This window comes from Euprymna scolopes, chromosome 34 (assembly GCF_053919585.1).
Source record: "Euprymna scolopes isolate OS-2025 chromosome 34, ASM5391958v1, whole genome shotgun sequence".
NCBI lineage: Eukaryota > Metazoa > Mollusca > Cephalopoda > Sepiida > Sepiolidae > Euprymna > Euprymna scolopes.
This window is the reverse complement of record NC_136515.1, coordinates 3,276,065-3,296,442: the sequence shown is the minus strand read 5'-3', so window position 1 is coordinate 3,296,442 and position 20,378 is coordinate 3,276,065. Positions and strand designations below refer to the sequence as shown.

The window sequence follows — 20,378 nt, the reverse complement described above, 5'->3', positions numbered from 1 at the left end:
AATTTCCACTGAGTTAACTTCCTCTGGAGGCTGACAGGTATGCATATGAACCATCACGTCTTCTCAAAGCAGCAGTAGACTTGCAAACTTTGCTGCATGTTAAACAGATCGTTTATTTCGGACTAATAGGTGCAAAGTTGACATGAACAGGAGTTTTGTGTGACTTAAGGTGGTTGACGAAGCCAGCTTTTGACAAAAGCATTCGTTCACAAGTGTGGTATTTCCAGCTCTGTGTGTCATACTTAAGACCATCAATTAAACCTTTGCGAAGCTCTCGCTTCATATTGCTGTGGGTCTGCTTTCTTTTCTCTAGAGCATCACAACTTTCACGTACAAGCTTTCGCCACTTCAGTTTTTGCAGAGTAAGTTCTTCCCATGTGTTGATATCGATTTGTAAGACTTTCGAATTATACTATTGGATTCAATACATACATACATACATTTAAACAGACAGGTGAGATTTATATTATAGACTAGCGGGGGTACCTGGCGTTGCCCGGGTGTTTGTAGGTGTGTGTAGTGTTAAATAAAAAAGAACCCGGGGGGGGGGGGTGTAGGATCGAACCCGAAGCCCTGAGGCGAAGTTTGAAAATAAAATCGGCCAGCCAGAATGAGTTAGTGAAAGGTGTTTGAATTTATTTAAGTAAGAACCAAATTGACAGGTGCGCGTCCGGAAGTCATCGAGCGTTATGACGACGACAACGTAGGTTTGTTTGTTATAAATGAAGTAAAAAAAGAAAACAACGTTTTAATTAAGTGGGGGGGGGTAATCAAAATATCGAAAAAAAAACCTAATGTAAGGCAAACGAACAATGAAAACAGAAAAACGAACGTTACGTGAAAAATGGCTTAAATAAGCCTGTTCCGATATTAAAATTTAAAAAATCGGTGGGTACCCAGATGTTTTTGGGTGTGTGGTCGGTGGTGGATAAACGAAGTAAAAAAAAGAAACAGAAAAACGAACGTTACGTGAAAAATGGCTTGAATAACATTGGATCAATATTTAAATTTAAAAAATCGAAAAAAAAAAAAAAAGAAGACATCTCACACCACGATTCGAACCAAAAACGTTTAGATAACGAACCAACGCGCTAATCGACTGACCTAACGCGACGTACATGAAATTTGTTCAGTTTTTCAACTATTTGAAGTAAATCAGGTCATGACGTCATCTGACGCATGCGTAGAACCGCTCGTCGTCATGAGAAGACCGTTTTTGTTGAGGGTATTATTCTATCATTCCATGGTGGGATCCCTTTACCGTGATACAAAACTTCTCACACCAGTATCTATACCTCTAAAATAAATAAATTTTATAATTTAGAGTAGGGAATTGGTTTCACATATTAAAGTAAAATTGTTACTCATTTCTAATAATTTTCAAATCTGATAGAGTTTTAGGACAGTTAACTAGATTTTAGGAGGACTAGGGTAGGGTAGAGTGGGGTAGGGTAGAGTAGGGTGGGGTAGGAAAGGTAGGGCGTTTTTAGAAGTGGAGTCTTGCTATTCAAACTTAGGGTTAATGGTAGGGTTAAGGTAGTTTATTTTTGCCCTACACCCTTAAAAACGCATAAAAATTATTTCCTTTAGCAAAAAAAAAAAAAAGAAAGAAAGTACTGCTTAGCCACTCTAAAATGCTATCTGGTTCAACACTTGTATAAAAATGAGGGATCAGTTATGTGAAATTTAGATACAAAAGCTAGCAGTTTTAAAGCAGTTAAACAGAATTTTTTTTTAGGTAGGCCTTGCCACTTGGACTTTGGATTAGTGGTAGGTTAAGAGAGTTTTTTCACCCACACCCCCTTTAAAAACACATAATTTATCTTCCTTAGCATAAGAGAAAATGTTACTAACCGCCCTAAACAATGCTATCCAGTCCGATAATGTTCCAAGGATGTAAATTCTAAAATATGTTTTGGTGCTTCTTCAAATATCCACCACATAAAGAAGAAAACCAAAATAAAGAGGGTACAACCTAATTCAAAGTAGAGGTAACGGAAAGACACAAGCTGAAGCAGGTGAGAAAGTGTTATTAATACAACTTCCGAATACATGTGTACATATTCATATATTTCTTATACACATTATATTTATATTTGCATCGTGGTTACCTGGGAAAGTCGGTCTGGTGGTATATCTGTGTTATATAATATTTTGAGAAAGATCTTTTTGTCAGATATTTATTTGACTTTGGTTCAAACGTGCTGTTGTAAACAGTAACAGTATCGCGGCAAACAATTGCCCGGAACTTGTACAGAGCATTTTAATTTAATATGGTTAGTGTTTTTTTTATTCATTTCTTTATTTTTATTTCTAATTTATTTATGTATTTATTTATTTTTATTTTATTTTTTTTATAATAGTTTATCTTTGGTTCAGCACGTTTGAACCAAAGGAAAACTATTATAAAAAAAATAAAATAAAAATGAATGAATAAATGACAAAAAGTTATATTCCAAAATTCATGATGTTATCCATCTTATAATTTATTCCTTTAATTCAGTTGACTTTTACAATTCTTGACAGTATCTGTTTCGTAGTGCAAAATCAATCACTTAATTATTATATCAATCAGTGAATCTATTATGCCCTTAAATCATCAGAAGAAATAGCAACAATCAATCCGTCAAAAAGAAATAAAGTGTGATTTGACAAGATTAAAATCCGAAATTGAATAGGTTTCCATTATGCCATTTTGAATTTCAATATATATATATATATATGAATTACAACGAGCACTGTTCTTTTCTTGTATTTTAATTAAATCAGTAATTTTACTATCACATTAAAATACACTCTGCTCTTTAGACTACTGTTCTAACCCCCTTTATATAATATATATATATATATATATATATATATATATATATATATATATATATATATATATATATATATAATATATATATAATATATATAAAGATATATAATATATATATATATTAAGGGTATTAGAACAAGAGTCTAAAGAGCAGAGTTTATTTTAATGTATTAGTAAATACATTAATACAATTAAAAGAAAACAGTGCTCGTTGTAATGTAGATATATAATAAGCTCGATAGGCATAGATATCCTAGAGCTATTTTACTATTGAGTAAAATGATTCATAATTGTTGAATTGAAAATCGGTTTGAAAGGAAGAACAAACAAAATCAATAAATTGTACGATCGTTTTTATTGAGATAGGTGCTACAGGGCTTACGAAGAAGAACCTGAAGTCCTACCAAACTAATATTCCTGGTGAACCAAGTGCAAGAGTAATCCAGACAATTGCACTTAAAGTCACAACAAGGATACTAAAAAGAGCTCTCGGTTGGTTTCAATATAAAAAAAGGCAGGGCAATAATGGTAGCTTGTTTGGCTACCCCATACCTAGCATTACAATCTTCAAAGAAAGAAAATGAAAAAAAAAAAAAGACGTACACATACAGAAACACACACGCACACACATATACATAAACACATACACAAACACATACATACACACACGCACACACATATACATACATACACACACGCATACATACACACATACATACATACATACATACATACGCACGACCACGCGCGTGCGCACACACACACACACACACACATGCATATACACACGCACACAAAAATTTATAAATACCGGAAAGGGGCAGTTTAGCTTTGGCGGGTCAAAGTTAAATTATCTCCCTTGATAAGAAAGTACCTTAAACGAACAATAGTTTTTTTTTTCCACACTTCATTTTTACATGGTAACAATTTTTTTTCTTTTTAAACGATGATTTTTTTTTTATTTCGTTAATTTATTTTTTTTCTTAACCTTTTTTTTTATTTTGAAAATAATTTCATTTGTAATTATTTATTTTGCTTCATTCAAGTCGTGTGTTTATTTTTTATTTATTTTAAAACTCATCAGCGGATTCTTGATAAAAGTTTGATTTGGGTACTTGTGCATTTTTGTTATCGTGCTGAAATAATAACGTTATTTATTTCTTAATATCGGGAGGGTGTTGCCATTTTGTAACTATTCTGTACTTTCACCTAACAATTTATTATTATTATTATTAATAATAATAAAAAAAGTCGTTGTTTTACAATCGTTCACCGGGCAGAGGGAGACAACTCTCTTTTACTAAAAGATTCATTCATTTTTTTTCATCTCGTAATTTAGGACGCTCTATGCAGCTGCAGCAACAATATTTTATTAAATCAAAACATTAAAAAAAAAAAAAAAATTTTTTTTCACCGATAGTTTTAATTAAATCTTTCGCTGGATTTATATTGTTTACACACTAATCTATCAGATTATGAGAGAAAAAAAAAAAATATCGATGGTTACAAAATGGGTGACCGGTTTACCAGAACGTTGTAACTAAAAAGTGAGCACCTCTTCCAAATGTCGAAATAATTATAATTTTTTTTTTTTTTTTTTTTTAATAATCTATTAGATTAGTGTGTAATCAATGAAAATCCAGCAAAAGAATTTAATGAAACTATCGGTAAAAAAAATTACAGAGGGTGTGTGAGTTGTTCAACTCGACCAAACTGCGATTTTTTTTTTTTTTTTTTTTAATGTAACAAAGTTGGGTACTCATGCACTTATTGATCCGTGCTGATTGTTCTCACTTACATGCCCGTGTTCCGAATTCGAAGCATATTTATTTATTTTCTACCATTTAAAAAAAAAATATTTAACATATTTCAAACTGATATAAATTATTGCGCAATAAAAATAATTATATTAAAGCAAAAATCATTTTTTCGACACTTCTACAGAATTGGGACGATATTTTGTAGTCGATAAATGGAGTTTTCAGATAACAAAACAAAATGGTTTCAATTAATCTGTTTAAAATTCTAATAAGTTACAATGGTAGCTTCCAAATTACCTGAATATTATTGAATTATTAAAAAAACAACTTTAATCGCGTTAGCAGCTGAAAAATTGCCGCCATCTTTAAATCAAGACGGGAAATTATCTCCCTTTTGAACTCTCCTGTGTCTTAATGAACGTTTTCATCAAATCCTATTTTTTATTTTTTCTAATAATTTTTTATCTTATCGATTTTCGTAATTTTTGGATATAATCATCTTAAAAATACGAGGAATACGTAGATACCGTTGTTTTCATGTGAAATTCAGTTTTATGATTTCCGAAATTTTGTTCTGATAGTGTAGAAGCGCCCCCCCTTTTTTTTTTTAAATTTCGAATTATTTAACCAATTAAAATTCCATTTTTTTTTTGTTTTTACTTGATTACGAAATTTAAAAACGTATTATAGCAAATTACTTAATTTAATAAACAAAAATATTGTAAAAAAACGAATTTAACTTAAAGCTATTTTTTCCATAGTATTTTAAAATTTAATAATCAACTGATATAAATTATTGCACAATAAAACTAATCAAATTAAAACAAGCCGAGTATGTAAGGTCCTTCTCCATGAGTGAAAAATTTACTTTCACCATGACTAATGTTTGTGCAAAATTAAAAAAAAAAAAAAATTCAAGGCGTGGTTATTGAGAAAAGTGCGACCGGATGAACGATTATAGGAAAATTTTTATCCCTGTAATGCCCCCTTTAGGGGGCAACCAGAGTTATCCTGGAAAATCTGTCTTGCAAAAATTTGCTTCAATCATGACTAATGTTTGTGCAAAATTTAAAAAAAATTTCTAAGCATGTTTATTGAAAAAAGTGCGAACAAAAGAATGGATGACTGGGAGTGAATTACTAGGTCCAATCGCTCCTTTGTCGGGGGGGGGGAGTTAGGGTTAGGGTGGGGGACCAACAAAAATAATTTTTTTTTTTTTATTTTGAATTATTTAATCAAATAAAATTCCATTTTTTTTTTTCTTGATTACTGGAATTTTTATTTAATTAAATAATTTGAATTAGAAAATGATTTTTGTTTTAATTTAATTTTTTTTACTGTGCAATAATTTATATCAGTTTTAAATATGTTAAACTTGAAAAACAAAAAAAACATTGTTAATGACTATTTTGGTAAAAAAAAAAAAAAAAAGAAGTGCACTGATATCGGCTCACTGCTACGAATTTAGAATAGGAGCATGTGAGCGAGCAAAAGTGAAAGCAGTTCGGGGAGACGTCTCCTACAGGAGAACTTTTTTTTTTTTTTTGTTAAATATTATCACATGATGAATCTTTTTGAATTAAAATCAATTGGGAAAAGTACACTTTAAATATTAAGAGTAACAAGTTGTCCAAATGGGCGGCCATTTTGAATAACCTGTTATTCTTTACCTAAGAAGGAGAGTTTGAATTGTAACAAGGGAGGTAATTATTTCCTGAAAACTTTGAAAATCTTAGACCAATTTAGCAAAACTCAATTTTTGCTAATTGCCTTCAAAACCTGTTTCCATTATTAATTTGTTGTTTCTTAAGATACAGTCGAATAATCGATTTAAAAAAAAAATATATCGTTTTAAGCAAAAACAGTATTACTAACTTGTCATGCTGAAAATAATAATATATCCAAATGTGAATCTAACACTCAAGATGAGAGCAGTAGTCCGAAGAATCCAAATAATACGCATAATCAATCCTCATCTCAAAAAATCAGAAATTCAAAAACAATTTTGATCAAATTTTATTTCCCTTCTCACCAATTGACAATCAGTTGAATTTTTTTCTGTTTTTTTTTTTTTTTGTCTATTGGATTATTTATCTTTGTTGGAAAAATAATGATCCTTTTTTTTATAGTCATTTTTTTAATTTCGTTAATTTGAATATTAGATCTGGTTTTATCCGTGCCTTTTTTTATATGGATTCAAGTTAAACTTGTGCCTTAATTTGATCCATATGACATGAATTCAATTCAAACTTGTGCCTTTTTTATGTGAATACGATTAAAACTTGTCCCTTTTATGCAAATTCAATTGAAACTGCTTTTTATATGGATTGAAACTTGTGCCTTTTTATGTAGATTCCATCAAAACTCGTGTCTTTATGTGGAATCCGTTGAAATTTGTGCCTTTGTGTGGATTCAATTGAAATGTGCCTTATGTAGGTTCAGTTGAAACTTGTGGCTTTTTTTCATGTGGATTCAAATCAAACACTCGATATAAGAACAGTAATCTGAAGAATTCGAATATCTTATTTTGATTGACAATTTATGGATCTAAAAAAAACAAGGCCGATAGCCATTAGTCACATGCTCTCGTGTAATGAATGAATGCGTGAATGTAGGATTGACATGAAATTCTTAAAGATAAACTAAAATGACCGAAAAATGGGCTGAAATGACTTAAATAAATAAAAAGTAAATGACTTAGAATGACTTTAATGAACTTAAGGATGAATTGAATGACCTTAAGAATGACTTGAATGCTTAAAAATAACTGGAATCCTTCAAAAACAACTTGAATGATCTGGAGAATGATTTGAATGGCTTTGAGACTGACTGGTTGTAAAGTGGGTGATCATTTTACATTAAATTAATACAGAAAAGTGATCCCCCACTTTATATCACAAAGTTACAAACATAAGTATAGCATGTAGTAAGAACAGATGCAACACTTTGATCTTGGCTAAAAGGTCAAGAAAAGGGTATTTATTTGCTCCCCTACCCAGCAAATTAGGCACAAGGTCGATTTTTAATGTGAGGAGTGAAGGGGAAATGGGGACCAACTCCCCGGGGAGTAGGGGAGCTGGATAGTGACAATTGGTATGAAGGGGTTTTTAATGTGGAGAGAGAGGGAGGAGGGAGGGAAAAGGGGACCAGCTCCTGATGGGTGGGAAATGGGAGCTGGATAGTAACTGTTGGTATGAAGGGTTGCCCCTACATTGACCAAGGTCTGATATGTGGGGTTACCCCCACATATGGTCTTTGCTTGCAGTATCTGCCAGAACAGATACTACACTTTGATCTTGGCAAAAAAGCCAAGCACAAGTGTTACGGACAGACCGACGGACCGACCGACGGCATGACTAAAAACTATATTTTTTCTTAAAGTCCATTTTTTTAAAAATTTATTTTTTCATTTTAAATTTCAGAGATATCCATTTCTTCTCAAAACTAAGCACGTATACCAATTCCCATTTACAAGAAATCCTAAAGAATTTTGATCTAACGTATCCTGAAACTGATTCAGCTCTTTTGAGGGTGTATTTTGGCAAATTGTCGAGACAAGGAATCTTCCCTACACCGTCCAGAATGAGTGTAGCAAGTAAGTGAACTGTTTTTAATTAATTGTTTTTTAATTAGTTTCTTTAATTGTTAATTGTTTTTTTAATTAATTATTATTCATTTGTTTGTTCACACTTTTCTCAATAACTATGCTTTGGATTTTTTTTGAATTTTTGCACAAATATTAGTTATGGTGAAAGTAAATTTTTCATTCATGGTGAGGAAGACCGTGTATGCTTGGTTTGTTATTTTGCGTTACAAATAAGTATTTGAATTCAGAACGTGCACAAAATTTTGAACGGAATTTTTTATTGGTCCCCTAACAAAAGGTCGGATTGGACCTAGTAATTCACTCCTGTTTGTACTTTTCTCAATAACCACACCTTGGATTTTAAAAAAAATTTTGCACAAACATTAATCATGGTGAAAGTAAATTTTTCAATCGATGCAAGGGACCTTGCATATATGGCTTGTTTTTTTTGGAGAAAAAATATGTTGAGTTGCAAATAATTTGCTGGACTTTTTTTTTTACTCAAGTTTGCCATATGTTTAGTGAAAAAAAAAGTCTTTCTTTGTTTATTCATATTCAAATTGCCAGTGAGATGTAAGATGTTACTGTGAAGTAGGGACATGATTTCAGGAACTCTTTAGATAGGGAGTTGAGCAGCAAGATGTCTGTTCACATTACATTTTAAACTTCTGCAGTCAGGGAAACGTGATACTATAGGTGCCACACCAACCGACAAATCCTAGAAAGTAGGAGAAAAAAAAAAGGAAATAGGGTTTATCAGTACCAATAGGTAGGAAGGTAGACAAAAGAAATTTGATATGAGATTGAATAGTAAGGGTGTGGCAGTGACTGTAACAGTGATCGAACAATGGACCTGAGATATATTTAGATTTGGTTTGCGGGTACTTTAGGATTGACAATTAGTTTTATAGCGCTTTAAAAAGAATACACTGAAAAACCCTAGGGGGCTCCTTTCGCCAACAAACTCATCAGAAGTTAATCGTTGGTATACCGAAAAGCAAAACATGAATTAAACTGTCATGAAAGAGCAAATACTCAGGATATATGAGTGAGTAAAAAAAAAACAAAAAAACAAACAAAAAAAAAACAAATGGGAGTTTGTGTAAAATAATAGATATACAATTATATAGAATGTATGTACAAATAATAGATATACAATTATATAAAATGGGTATTGGAATGATTAAAATATATTTCTGAGCAAGTTTAATGATTTAATAAATTCCTGTTGACAAAGAGAGGGACTGCATGAAATAATCAGCACTGAATCCAAATGATTTTGAGTCAGCCCGATGTAAGATTTTAAAACAGTCCATTTTCTATGCATTAGCACAAACTGGATTTTCGATTAAATGTTGGCAAATGGCACGGACCTGGACTTGTTATTATGGTCAAAACTAACCTTATTGTCCATCTGGGTAATTCGAAGAAGCCATTAGCTTTATGACGGTGAGGGAGTGGTTTACAGAGATTAGTGTTTTGTGACAGTGTTTGGTTGGTGATGGTTAAGGGTGATTTTTGGCAACTGTCAAGAGTTGAGGTGTGAGTTAGACTTGACCCCCTCTCCCCCAGGTGCTAAAAAGTAGGAGAGAAAAGAAAAAGGATAGGTTTACAAAAGAAATGGGAATTTGTTCACAAATGAAGGCTGAAGTGGTATTATTAAGCAAGGTGTGGCAGTTATTTTAAGACAAATGGACAAAGAGGGATCGGTCATTATATTTTAGTTAGTGAATGTTTTTTTTTTTTTTTTTTTTTTAAGGCGTGGTTGTAATTAAAGTAGTACAAAGAACTGAACAATTCAGATTTAATTACGATGGTCGCAATGCTTTGGAACAATAAGAACAATTGATGACAGAGTTTTTACTGCCATCGCGAATAGGAACTTAAACTGCGAAGAAGGTGGTTTGTTACTCAGGTCTCACAGGACAGTTGAGAGCTGAACACAAAAGATTGTAGCAAGGGAAAACTTTACGAGACTAAGATGATGAATGCTCTATAGAATGTGGATGTTGCCTTATTTTTTTAAAGAACGGCTAATAACAAAAGCAAAATTTGATTATTATTTAGTTTTTTATTTAGTTTTTTGGATTTATTATTTTTTTTTTGATTGATTTAAAACAATTTTTTTAAATTAAAATTTTTTTTTTCTTATTGATTTATAAAGTTTTTTTTTATTTAAAAAAAAATTTTCCTGATTGATTTAAAATTTTTTTTTTTTTTTTTGATTTAAAAAAAATTTTTTTTATTCCAAAAAAAATTTTTTTTTATTTTGAAAAAATTTTTAAATTTTTATTTTATTTATTTAAAAAATTTTTTTTTATGTATTTTATTTATTTTTTGATTTCTTTTTTTTTTTTGATTATTTATTTTGATTTTTTTTTTTTTTTTTTCAAATACATGGTGTCCCAAAAATCTTGTGAACATTTTGACATTGAATATCATCTCAAACTATTAAAAATATAAAAACGCATCTGGTACATTCAAAAAGCTTGTAATCTCCGGTTTTTCATGGAATGTTCAAAGATATTCAATGGGAGTACCATTAATCACACGACACACATCAAGCTGATAGTCCAATTCTTGCCAAATGCGTACCAGCATTGCGTTGGTCAACCACATCTTCTGAAGTTGAGGGGGATCCTGTTCTCTTAGCTATGGACTTCTTTTCTGGTGGCTGTTTTTTTGTGAAATGCACGGTGAATAAGTGTCCATGATTCAGTTTTTGAACATTCATTGATTTATAAAGTTTTTTTTTATTTAAAAAAAATTTTTCTGATTGATTTAAAAAATTTTTTTGTTTTTTGATTTAAAATTTTTTTTTGTTTTTTGATTTAAATTTTTTTTTTGTTTTTTATTTAAAAAAAATTTTTTCTGATTGATTTTAAAAAAAATTTTGTTTTTTGATTTAAAAATTTTTTTTGTTTTTTGATTTAGACAATTTTTTTTTGTTTTTTGATTTAGACAATTTTTTTTTGTTTTTTGATTTAGACAATTTTTTTTTGTTTTTTGATTTAGACAATTTTTTTTTGTTTTTTGATTTAGACAATTTTTTTTTGTTTTTTGATTTAGACAATTTTTTTTTGTTTTTTGATTTAAAAATTTTTTTGTTTTTTGATTTAAACAATTTTTTTTGAATAAAAAAAATTCAAAAGAAATTTCTTTTATTTTATTTTATTTATTTTTAAAAAAATTTTTATTTATGTATTTTATTTTTGGATATTTTTTTTGGAGGGGATTATTTTGATTTTTTTTTTTCTTTTCAAATACATGGTGTTCCAAACGCCTTGTGAACATTTTGACATTGAATATCATCTCAAACTATTAAAAATATAAAAATGCATCTGGTACATTCAGAAAGCTTGTAATCTCCGGTTTTTCATGGAATCTTCAAAGATGTTCAATGGGAGTACCATTAATCACACGACACACAACAAGCTGATAGTCCAATTCTTGCCAAATGCGTACCAGGGGCATCCCGTCCTCTTAGCTAAGCATAAACACCCATAAACACCCATCTGCCATGAATTTACTTTATGGACGTCTTTTCTGGTGGCTGTTTTTCAAATGTTTTGTGAAATGTACGTTGAACAAGTGTCCATGATTCAGTTTTTGCAACTTCAATCACACAAAACGCCTTTTTTTTGGTTGAGTGAACGTTATTACTGGATTTGAAAAGAAATAAAAGAACAATAAATAAATAAATTTAAAAAACAAAAACTTAACGCATTTAGCTTTAAAATGGCACCACATTCATCTTAGTACCATCCATAGTTAAGCAGATATGAAGACTTGAAATGTGTCCAAGACTTTTCGAATACCTTGTATATAAATGCCGTGTTCGAGTTGATTGCTATTTATTGGTGTTCTTCTTGAGTGTTGCATTTTATTAATTTATTTTTAATTATAAAGGAGTCTATATTCAAATTAATATTTAAATGTAATTCATAATACATCCCTTTATAGGTGGCTTTAAATGTTTACACGTCACACATCAAGCTGCCAAATGCGTACCAGCATTGCGTTGGTCAACCACATCTTCTGAAGTTGAGGGGAATCCTGTTCTCTTAGCTATGGACTTCTTTTCTGGTGGCTGTTTTTTTTGTGAAATGCACGGTGAATTAGTGTCCATGATTCAGTTTTTTGCAAATTCAAGCACACAAAACGCCTTTTCTTGTTGAATGAAAGTTATTACTGGATCTGAAAAGAAATTAAAAAAAATCAAAAACCTTAAAAAAACTTAATGTATTTAGCTTTAAAATGGCACCAGTTTCATCTTACTTTCACTAATAATTAAGCAGATATGAGGACTTGAAATGTGTCAAAGACTTTTGGAACACCCTGTATTAAGATTTTTTAAAATGATAAACCAATGACAGCAAGAAATGTTTTCTTTGTATTTTTAGTATCAGAGTTAAGGCAGTCCGTGTTTTGGCACCTTTTGGTGTTTTCCGGAAACCACCCGGATGATAGCACAGTTCTTATACTGCATAATTACCATTTGTTTACACGCTTATCTATGATTCCTTTTTATCTTATTTTTCCCTTGTAGACACAAGTCTTCACGGCAAAGTTGTTGTAATAACTGGTGCATCCAGTGGAATTGGTGCGGCCATTGGTGAAGCTCTGGTCAAGGCAGGTGCCAATGTGGCATTAGCTGCTCGAAGACTTGACAAACTACAGGAATTATGCACCCGATTGAAAGAGGATGGACCTGGACTTGTGATTGCGGTCAAGACTGATGTTACTGACAAGGAACAAGTAAGTGTTGCATGACCGGGGGGGATGAAGTGGGGGGGGGCAACCGTTACTGTCCATCTGGGTAATTGAACAAGCCAATGTATGGGAATTGGTACTTTTGTAGAACTCGTCATTCATCTAAGGGGGGATAACTCCAATTTTACTAAAAGATTTGTTTCTTTCTTTTATACGAAAATTTAGGATGCTAAAACCAACGCAACTCCGGGGAATTGTAAAGATGCAACTACTTTTTTTTTTTATCCATAACAAGGATTATTTTCTTAGTCTTACACTGTCAATATATTCAACAGAGAAATGAAATTTTAAGGCCATGAATGCATAAGTTCAGTCATCATCACACTGCAATTTGTATGGAATAAAAAGAATAGGAGGCATTACGTTTAGAACGCCCCTTGTATAGCAGGATACTCAGCGTTGCCCGGTCATACAGTATGCTTAAACATATTTTAATTCATGCAGATTGCATATGTATTATTATAGAATCAATCCTCTATTGATTATTAGATATCACGAGGAATAATTTGCCTGGTGGACAAATTCACCAAAAAAAAAAAAAAAGATAAATAAAAAATATTAATGTTTTTCATCAGATTCCGTCTGGGTTTTTTTACAGTACCACATCAGCTAATATTTAGGATTGATGATGAATGCCCTGGAAAAGTCATTTCTGATTAATGTTTAGTTTTAGAATATGCAACCGAAGAAATGATTTGTGGAGACTTTAAATGGTACCTCTTCTTTTATCGTAAATTTAACTTTTTAATAAGAAAAAATTAAAATAAAATGGTGAGGCACACCCGGGCTTGAACATGGGATCATTTGATCTGTAGTTGAATTGCCGACGATATCACCTTTTCCAATTCTGTAGAGAAGTGGTGGGAATTGCTTTATGGATGAACTCTTTGTCGACAACTGAGGGCATGAATTTACCGATCTCAAAAGGTTAGAAGTGTTCGACCAATACTGTCTTTTTTTTACAGTGATCACCACTTATCAAGGCCCGGAAGCCACTCAGGGATAAGGGTTATTGCAAGTGCATTACGTTAGTGTGGAGATTTGATCAAGTGTTTACTTAAGGGGGCGGTTCATTAGGAATTTGTTAACATTGGACTTGAAGACATCCAAGTTGTAGTCCGGTGGGAAGCAGGCAGACGGAACAGAGTTCCACAGGCGTGCAGTTCTAAGAAAGAAGCTTTTCTCCATTAAAATCTGCACGTCCGCTAGCACAATTTTGTCTCCAATACCCAAACTATTGTCCTGGATATGACCTTAAACTATATCCAGTGGTGAGGCCCCAGCTTGCAGGCTTGCGGAATGTGGAGCTACCCTTTAATTACCATTGTTCCCAGGTCCACTCTGACCCGGAGTGGTAGTACCTGTTAGGGTCCCAACTATGGGTTAAATAGAAACCGACTTAAAAAACAACAAATATATTTTATTAAAAAATTTTCTTTCAAAATCTTTGGATTCAGCATTAAATAACCCGAAAAGGGTTGATATGCCGTAAAACAAAAACAACCAACCAACCAATACCCAAGCCAAGTCGGGGCAACTTTTATTGCAACACAAAAAAGCTGGAGATCTGGCGTCAGATTGAAAATTATGAAAGGCAGTAATTATTGAGGATACAGTTAAGACTCAGCATTCCTATCCCGTCGCTGGTTTACCATGTGACGAAGACCAGAGGAATAGTTGGCCAAAAACATCACGAAACAACAACTATGAAGATGAGGATAACAGTCCGAAAATAAATGAACAAAATATATAAACAAAATATATAAACAAAATAAATAAACAAAATAAATAAATAAAATAAATAAATAAAATAAATAAATAAAATAAATAAACAAAATAAATAAATAAACAAAATAAATAAATAAACAAAATAAATAAATAAACAAAATAAATAAATAAACAAAATAAATAAATAAACAAAATAAATAAATAAACAAAATAAATAAATAAACAAAATAAATAAATAAACAAAATAAATAAACAAAATAAATAAATGAACAAAATAAATAAACAAAATAAATAAATAAACAAAATAAATAAATAAACAAAATAAATAAATAAACAAAATAAATAAACAAAATAAATAAATAAACAAAATAAATAAACAAAATAAATAAATAAATAAACAAAATAAATAAACAAAATAAATAAATAAACAAAATAAATAAATAAACAAAATAAATAAACAAACAAAATAAATAAACAAACAAAATAAATAAACAAACAAAATAAATAAACAAAATAAATAAATAAACAAAATAAATAAATAAACAAAATAAATAAATAAACAAAATAAATAAATAAACAAAATAAATAAATAAACAAAATAAATAAATAAACAAAATAAATAAACAAAATAAATAAATAAACAAAATAAATGAACAAAATAAATAAATGAACAAAATAAATAAATGAACAAAATAAATAAATAAACAAAATAAATAAATAAACAAAATAAATAAATAAACAAAATAAATAAATAAACAAAATAAATAAATAAACAAAATAAATAAATAAACAAAATAAATAAATAAACAAAATAAATAAATAAACAAAATAAATAAACAAAATAAATAAATAAACAAAATAAATAAATAAACAAAATAAATAAATAAACAAAATAAATAAATAAACAAAATAAATAAACAAAATAAATAAATAAACAAAATAAATAAATAAACAAAATAAATAAATAAACAAAATAAATAAACAAACAAAATAAATAAACAAACAAAATAAATAAACAAACAAAATAAATAAACAAACAAAATAAATAAACAAACAAAATAAATAAACAAAATAAATAAATAAACAAAATAAATAAATAAACAAAATAAATAAATAAACAAAATAAATAAATAAACAAAATAAATAAATAAACAAAATAAATAAATAAACAAAATAAATAAATAAACAAAATAAATAAACAAAATAAATAAATAAACAAAATAAATAAATAAACAAAATAAATAAGTGAACAAAATAAATAAATGAACAAAATAAATAAATGAACAAAATAAATAAATAAACAAAATAAATAAATAAACAAAATAAATAAATAAACAAAATAAATAAACAAAATAAATAAACAAAATAAATAAATAAACAAAATAAATAAACAAAATAAATAAATAAACAAAATAAATAAATAAACAAGATAAATAAACAAAATAAATAAATAAACAAAATAAATAAATAAACAAAATAAATAAATAAATAAAATAAACAAATAAACAAGATAAATAAACAAAATAAATAAATAAGCAAAATAAATAAATAAACAAAATAAATAAATAAACAAAATAAATAAATAAACAAGATAAATAAGCAAAATAAATAAATAAATAAATAAAATAAATAAATAAACAAGATAAATAAACAAAATAAATAAATAAACAAAATAAATAAATAAGCAAAATAAATAAATAAACAAAATAAATAAATAAACAAGATAAATAAGCAAAATAAATAAACAAAATAAATAAATAAACAAAATAAATAAATAAATAAAATAAATAAACAAGATAAATAAACAAAATAAATAAATAAACAAAATAAATAAATAAATAAAATAAATAAACAAGATAAATAAACAAAATAAAATAAATAAATAAAATAAATAAATAAACAAAATAAATAAATAAACAAGATAAATAAGCAAAATAAATAAATAAGCAAAATAAATAAATAAATAAAATAAATAAATAAACAAAATAAATAAATAAATAAACAAAATAAATAAATAAATTACTGATCTCAAAGAATTCCAATAATAAAATAATATTCAACTTTTTTTTTATATCCGGGCTTCTTCTATCAGCGTCTCTTATATCCGGGTTACACTGTATATAACAAATAAATGTAATCAAAGGCAAGATATACTTTTCCACCCAACTGGATAAGTTTTTAGTGTGTTTACTTATTTTAAAGCGTGTATTCAGTTTGAAAAACAAGCAGTGCCAAGTTGCTAGAATGAGGATACGATGTTTATTTGCTTTTAGCGCAGAAACAACACAACTTTTGTATTTTTATTTATTTGCGGACTGTTATCCTAATCTTCAGAGTTATTGTTTCGCGACGTTTTGGTCAACTATTCCTCTGGCCTTCTTCAGGTGGTTAACTGTGATGGGATAAGAACGCTGAGTCTCTTCGTTGTATCCTCAGTAATTACTGCCTTGCATAATTGTTATTGTTGTCTTACCATGTTTTGACCAACTAATCCTCTGGGTAGGATTGAAACTGCTATCTTCAGACAATGCTCACCTGGAACAACAACAAGTATAAAGATGAGGATAACAGTCCACAAATAAATAAATAAATAAATTACACATCTCAAACGATTTCAATAATTAGATAATATACTTTGACTTATGTGTTGCAGGATGCTGGAGTTTCTAAGTGTAATTGAATGCAAGAAAATGCTGAATGCCTGATAAAAATATTAGCTGAAACTTTCAAATTTGGAATTGTTGCTCCCAGGCAATGCTGGATGTCCTTACTATAAAAGAAAAAAGAAAATTAGACCTACCTAAGTTTTTCCTCTGCATTTCTTGTTTTAAGTTTTTCCTCTGCATGTTAGTTTTTTAACCTAATTTTTATTTTCGTTTGAGGTGTTTTTTTTTGTTTTTTTTTTTGTTGATTTTTTTTGTTGATTTTTTTGTTGATGTTTTTTTTTTGTTGATGTTTTTTTTTTGTTGATGTTTTTTTTGTTGATGTTTTTTTTTGTTGTTGATGTTTTTTTTGTTGATGTTTTTTTTGTTGTTGATGTTTTTTTTTTTGTTTCAGATAAGATATTCATTTACATTCTTCATTTTGAATGTTCTATTTTGGAGGTCATTCTCCTAATGTTTCAGACAATGACCTCCAACCTTTTAGTTGCGTCTTATCGAACTCTGGAAATATGCATGGAATTTAAAAGTGAACCCTTTATTTAATCAACTTTTTCGTTCAACAAAACAAAAGTTGTGATGAATTTATTGGTGTTTAAAATCATTTAAAAAAAACGTAAGGAGGTGAGCAACGTTTTTATGACTAGTTTCCATAGCAATCACGTCGCTTCAGTGACTACTGTTGCTACCAATTCACCACTCTCGCAAAAAGAGAATTAACAAGTGAAACAGAGAGAATGAAAGGGAGATAATTGGGGGGGGAGGAGATTTTATTCAAAGCAGACGAGTGCAATACATTGTTATTACATATGCATATGTTATGTTTATGGGGGGGCAAAAAAATAAGACTGAAATTAAACAAAGAACAAGTGAATTTATTGGAAGCCTAGAAAAATCATGGATTACAAATACAATAGAAAAAGGCAAGCATGAAAAGTAACATGGTTAAGCTTAAACATAGAAAAGTAAAGGACTAGTTGTTAAAACTGGAAAAGAAAAGGACAAGATATTCTAGTAAAGAATATAAATTTATAACTTAAAATATTGCAGCATTAAGAAAACTTTTTTTTCTTTTAAAATTTAATTTATAACATTACATAATCAATTCTTAATATTGCCAAGATAGTTAACGCGTTAGCTGCATCATCTTCTTTTCGTCTTTCACGTTACAAGTTCGAGCCTGGCTACTGCGGCTAATTGTTTTCCTTTCTTTCTTTTTTTTTTTCTTTTTTTTTTTTTTTCTTTTTTTTTCTTTCTTTTTTTTTTTTTTTTTTTTTTTTTTTGCGCTTGCATGGGCACTCGCTGCTATTTTGATTGAAATATTTTTTTTTAGGGGGCTGGGTTGCTCAATATCCTTAGTATACCACCTCGCTCCACCCGGGCAACACCGGGCACCCATGCTAGTCTATGATAAAGTAACGTCGATTCTACCCCTTCACCTTCAGACAATAATAATAATAGCTTAATAATAAAAACGTCCATATTTTATTTCACAGTACAATTACCTGAAGCCTTCATGCAGGTTAGCAGAAATTTTGTGTTCATTTCTTCTAAATTCAAGATATTGAGGACATTGCCAAAGCTGCTGCAAAGAAAGTGGGCTCCCTATGCCATGCTAGAAAATTACTTTTTGAAATTAAATAATTTTTGATTTCATTGAACTTAAAAATGGAGATGACCCAAATTGTTGCTCCCCCTCCCACTTCTAAAAATTGATAAAAATAAATTTGAAAAGTTACATTATTTTTTTATTTCATTGAATTTTTTTTGTTTTGAATCAACATAGGAACCCAAAATGTTGCCCCCTTCTAAAAATTGATCAAATTTAAAAAATAAATTCGAAAAATAAAATTATTTTCAATTGCAACATAATTATTAAAAACGGATACATCAAATGAAAATGTTGCCTCCCCCCCTTCTAAAAGTTGATCAAATTTGAAAAAAATATATTTTAACAATTTAACTATTGCATTGAATATTTTTTAAATGAATATGCCAAATCTAAAATGTTGTCCCCCTCCACTTTTAAAAATTGATCAAATTTTAAATTAAATTTGAAAAATTAAATTATTTTTGATTTCATTTTTTTAATTTTATTTATTTATTTTTTAAATTTTATTTATTTATTTTTTTTTTTTAATTATTTAAAAAATATTATTTTTTAATTTTTTAATTTTATTTTTTTAATTTTTTTATTTATTTTTATTTTATTTTTATTTTTTAAAAATTTTATTTAAAAAAAATTTTTTTTTTAGGTAAAAGAACTTGTGCGTCACACGGAATGTTCGCTTGGTCCAATTGACGTCCTCATCAACAACGCAGGTGTGATGTATTATACGCTGATGAAGAACCTGAAAGAAGCTGAATGGGAACGCATGATTGACATCAACTGTAAAGTAAGGCGCAGATGATTATTTTATTTTGGTGCTTGTGTACGAAAGGGGTCCTAAATTTCTGTAGCTGTGATTTTATTGATCTTAAAAGTCGAACACAAAATAAACTAAACTAAAAAACAAACAGACTTTTTGGACATTTATTATGTAAACAAAAAATCAAAAACTTGTAAACGACTTCTCAAATAATGTATACTGAATTATTTTGCCTCTTTTTTTTTTTTTAAGTCATCCACAATTACGTTCTCAGATTTTAATGCTTAAAAATAGTGGACCCTTAGTTTAAGTCAATTTAAGTTAAAGGAGATAAATCAGTTTTTTATACTGAATTGGTTGCATCCCCCTTTCTACATTAAAACATGATAAATCAATAATTTGGTGCTAGTGGGCGAAAGAGGTCCCAAATTTCCGGCCACTGAAAATTTAGGTCATGTGGTATTAGCTGACCAGTGTCACATCAGATGACATGGCCTCCTTTTTTTTTTATCCTTGTTTAATCACACCCATCTCCAACCAAGAAATCTATTTTTTTTTTTTTTTTTAAAACAAAACAATACTTTTATTTATTTATTTTTTAATTGGTTGCTTTTATCTTTTGGAAGTTTGATTTTATTGATCTTAAAAGTTGAACAGAAATAAACTAAAAAAAAAATTTAA

The 20,378-nt window shown here is 28.9% G+C and overlaps 1 protein-coding gene across 4 annotated transcripts in view; it reads left to right on the top strand.

Moving 5' to 3' along the window:
* Window positions 1-20,378, top strand: part of LOC145259085 (uncharacterized) — a 128,116-nt gene that overhangs the window by 94,543 nt on the left and 13,195 nt on the right. For all 4 annotated transcript variants that reach the window (XM_080116726.1, XM_080116725.1, XM_080116727.1 and 1 more), the window contains exons 21-23: window positions 8,004-8,176; window positions 12,717-12,925; window positions 19,584-19,724. In XM_080116726.1, the coding sequence (XP_079972852.1) occupies window positions 8,004-8,176; window positions 12,717-12,925; window positions 19,584-19,724 (523 nt within the window). The remainder of the gene's footprint in view (window positions 1-8,003; window positions 8,177-12,716; window positions 12,926-19,583; window positions 19,725-20,378) is intronic.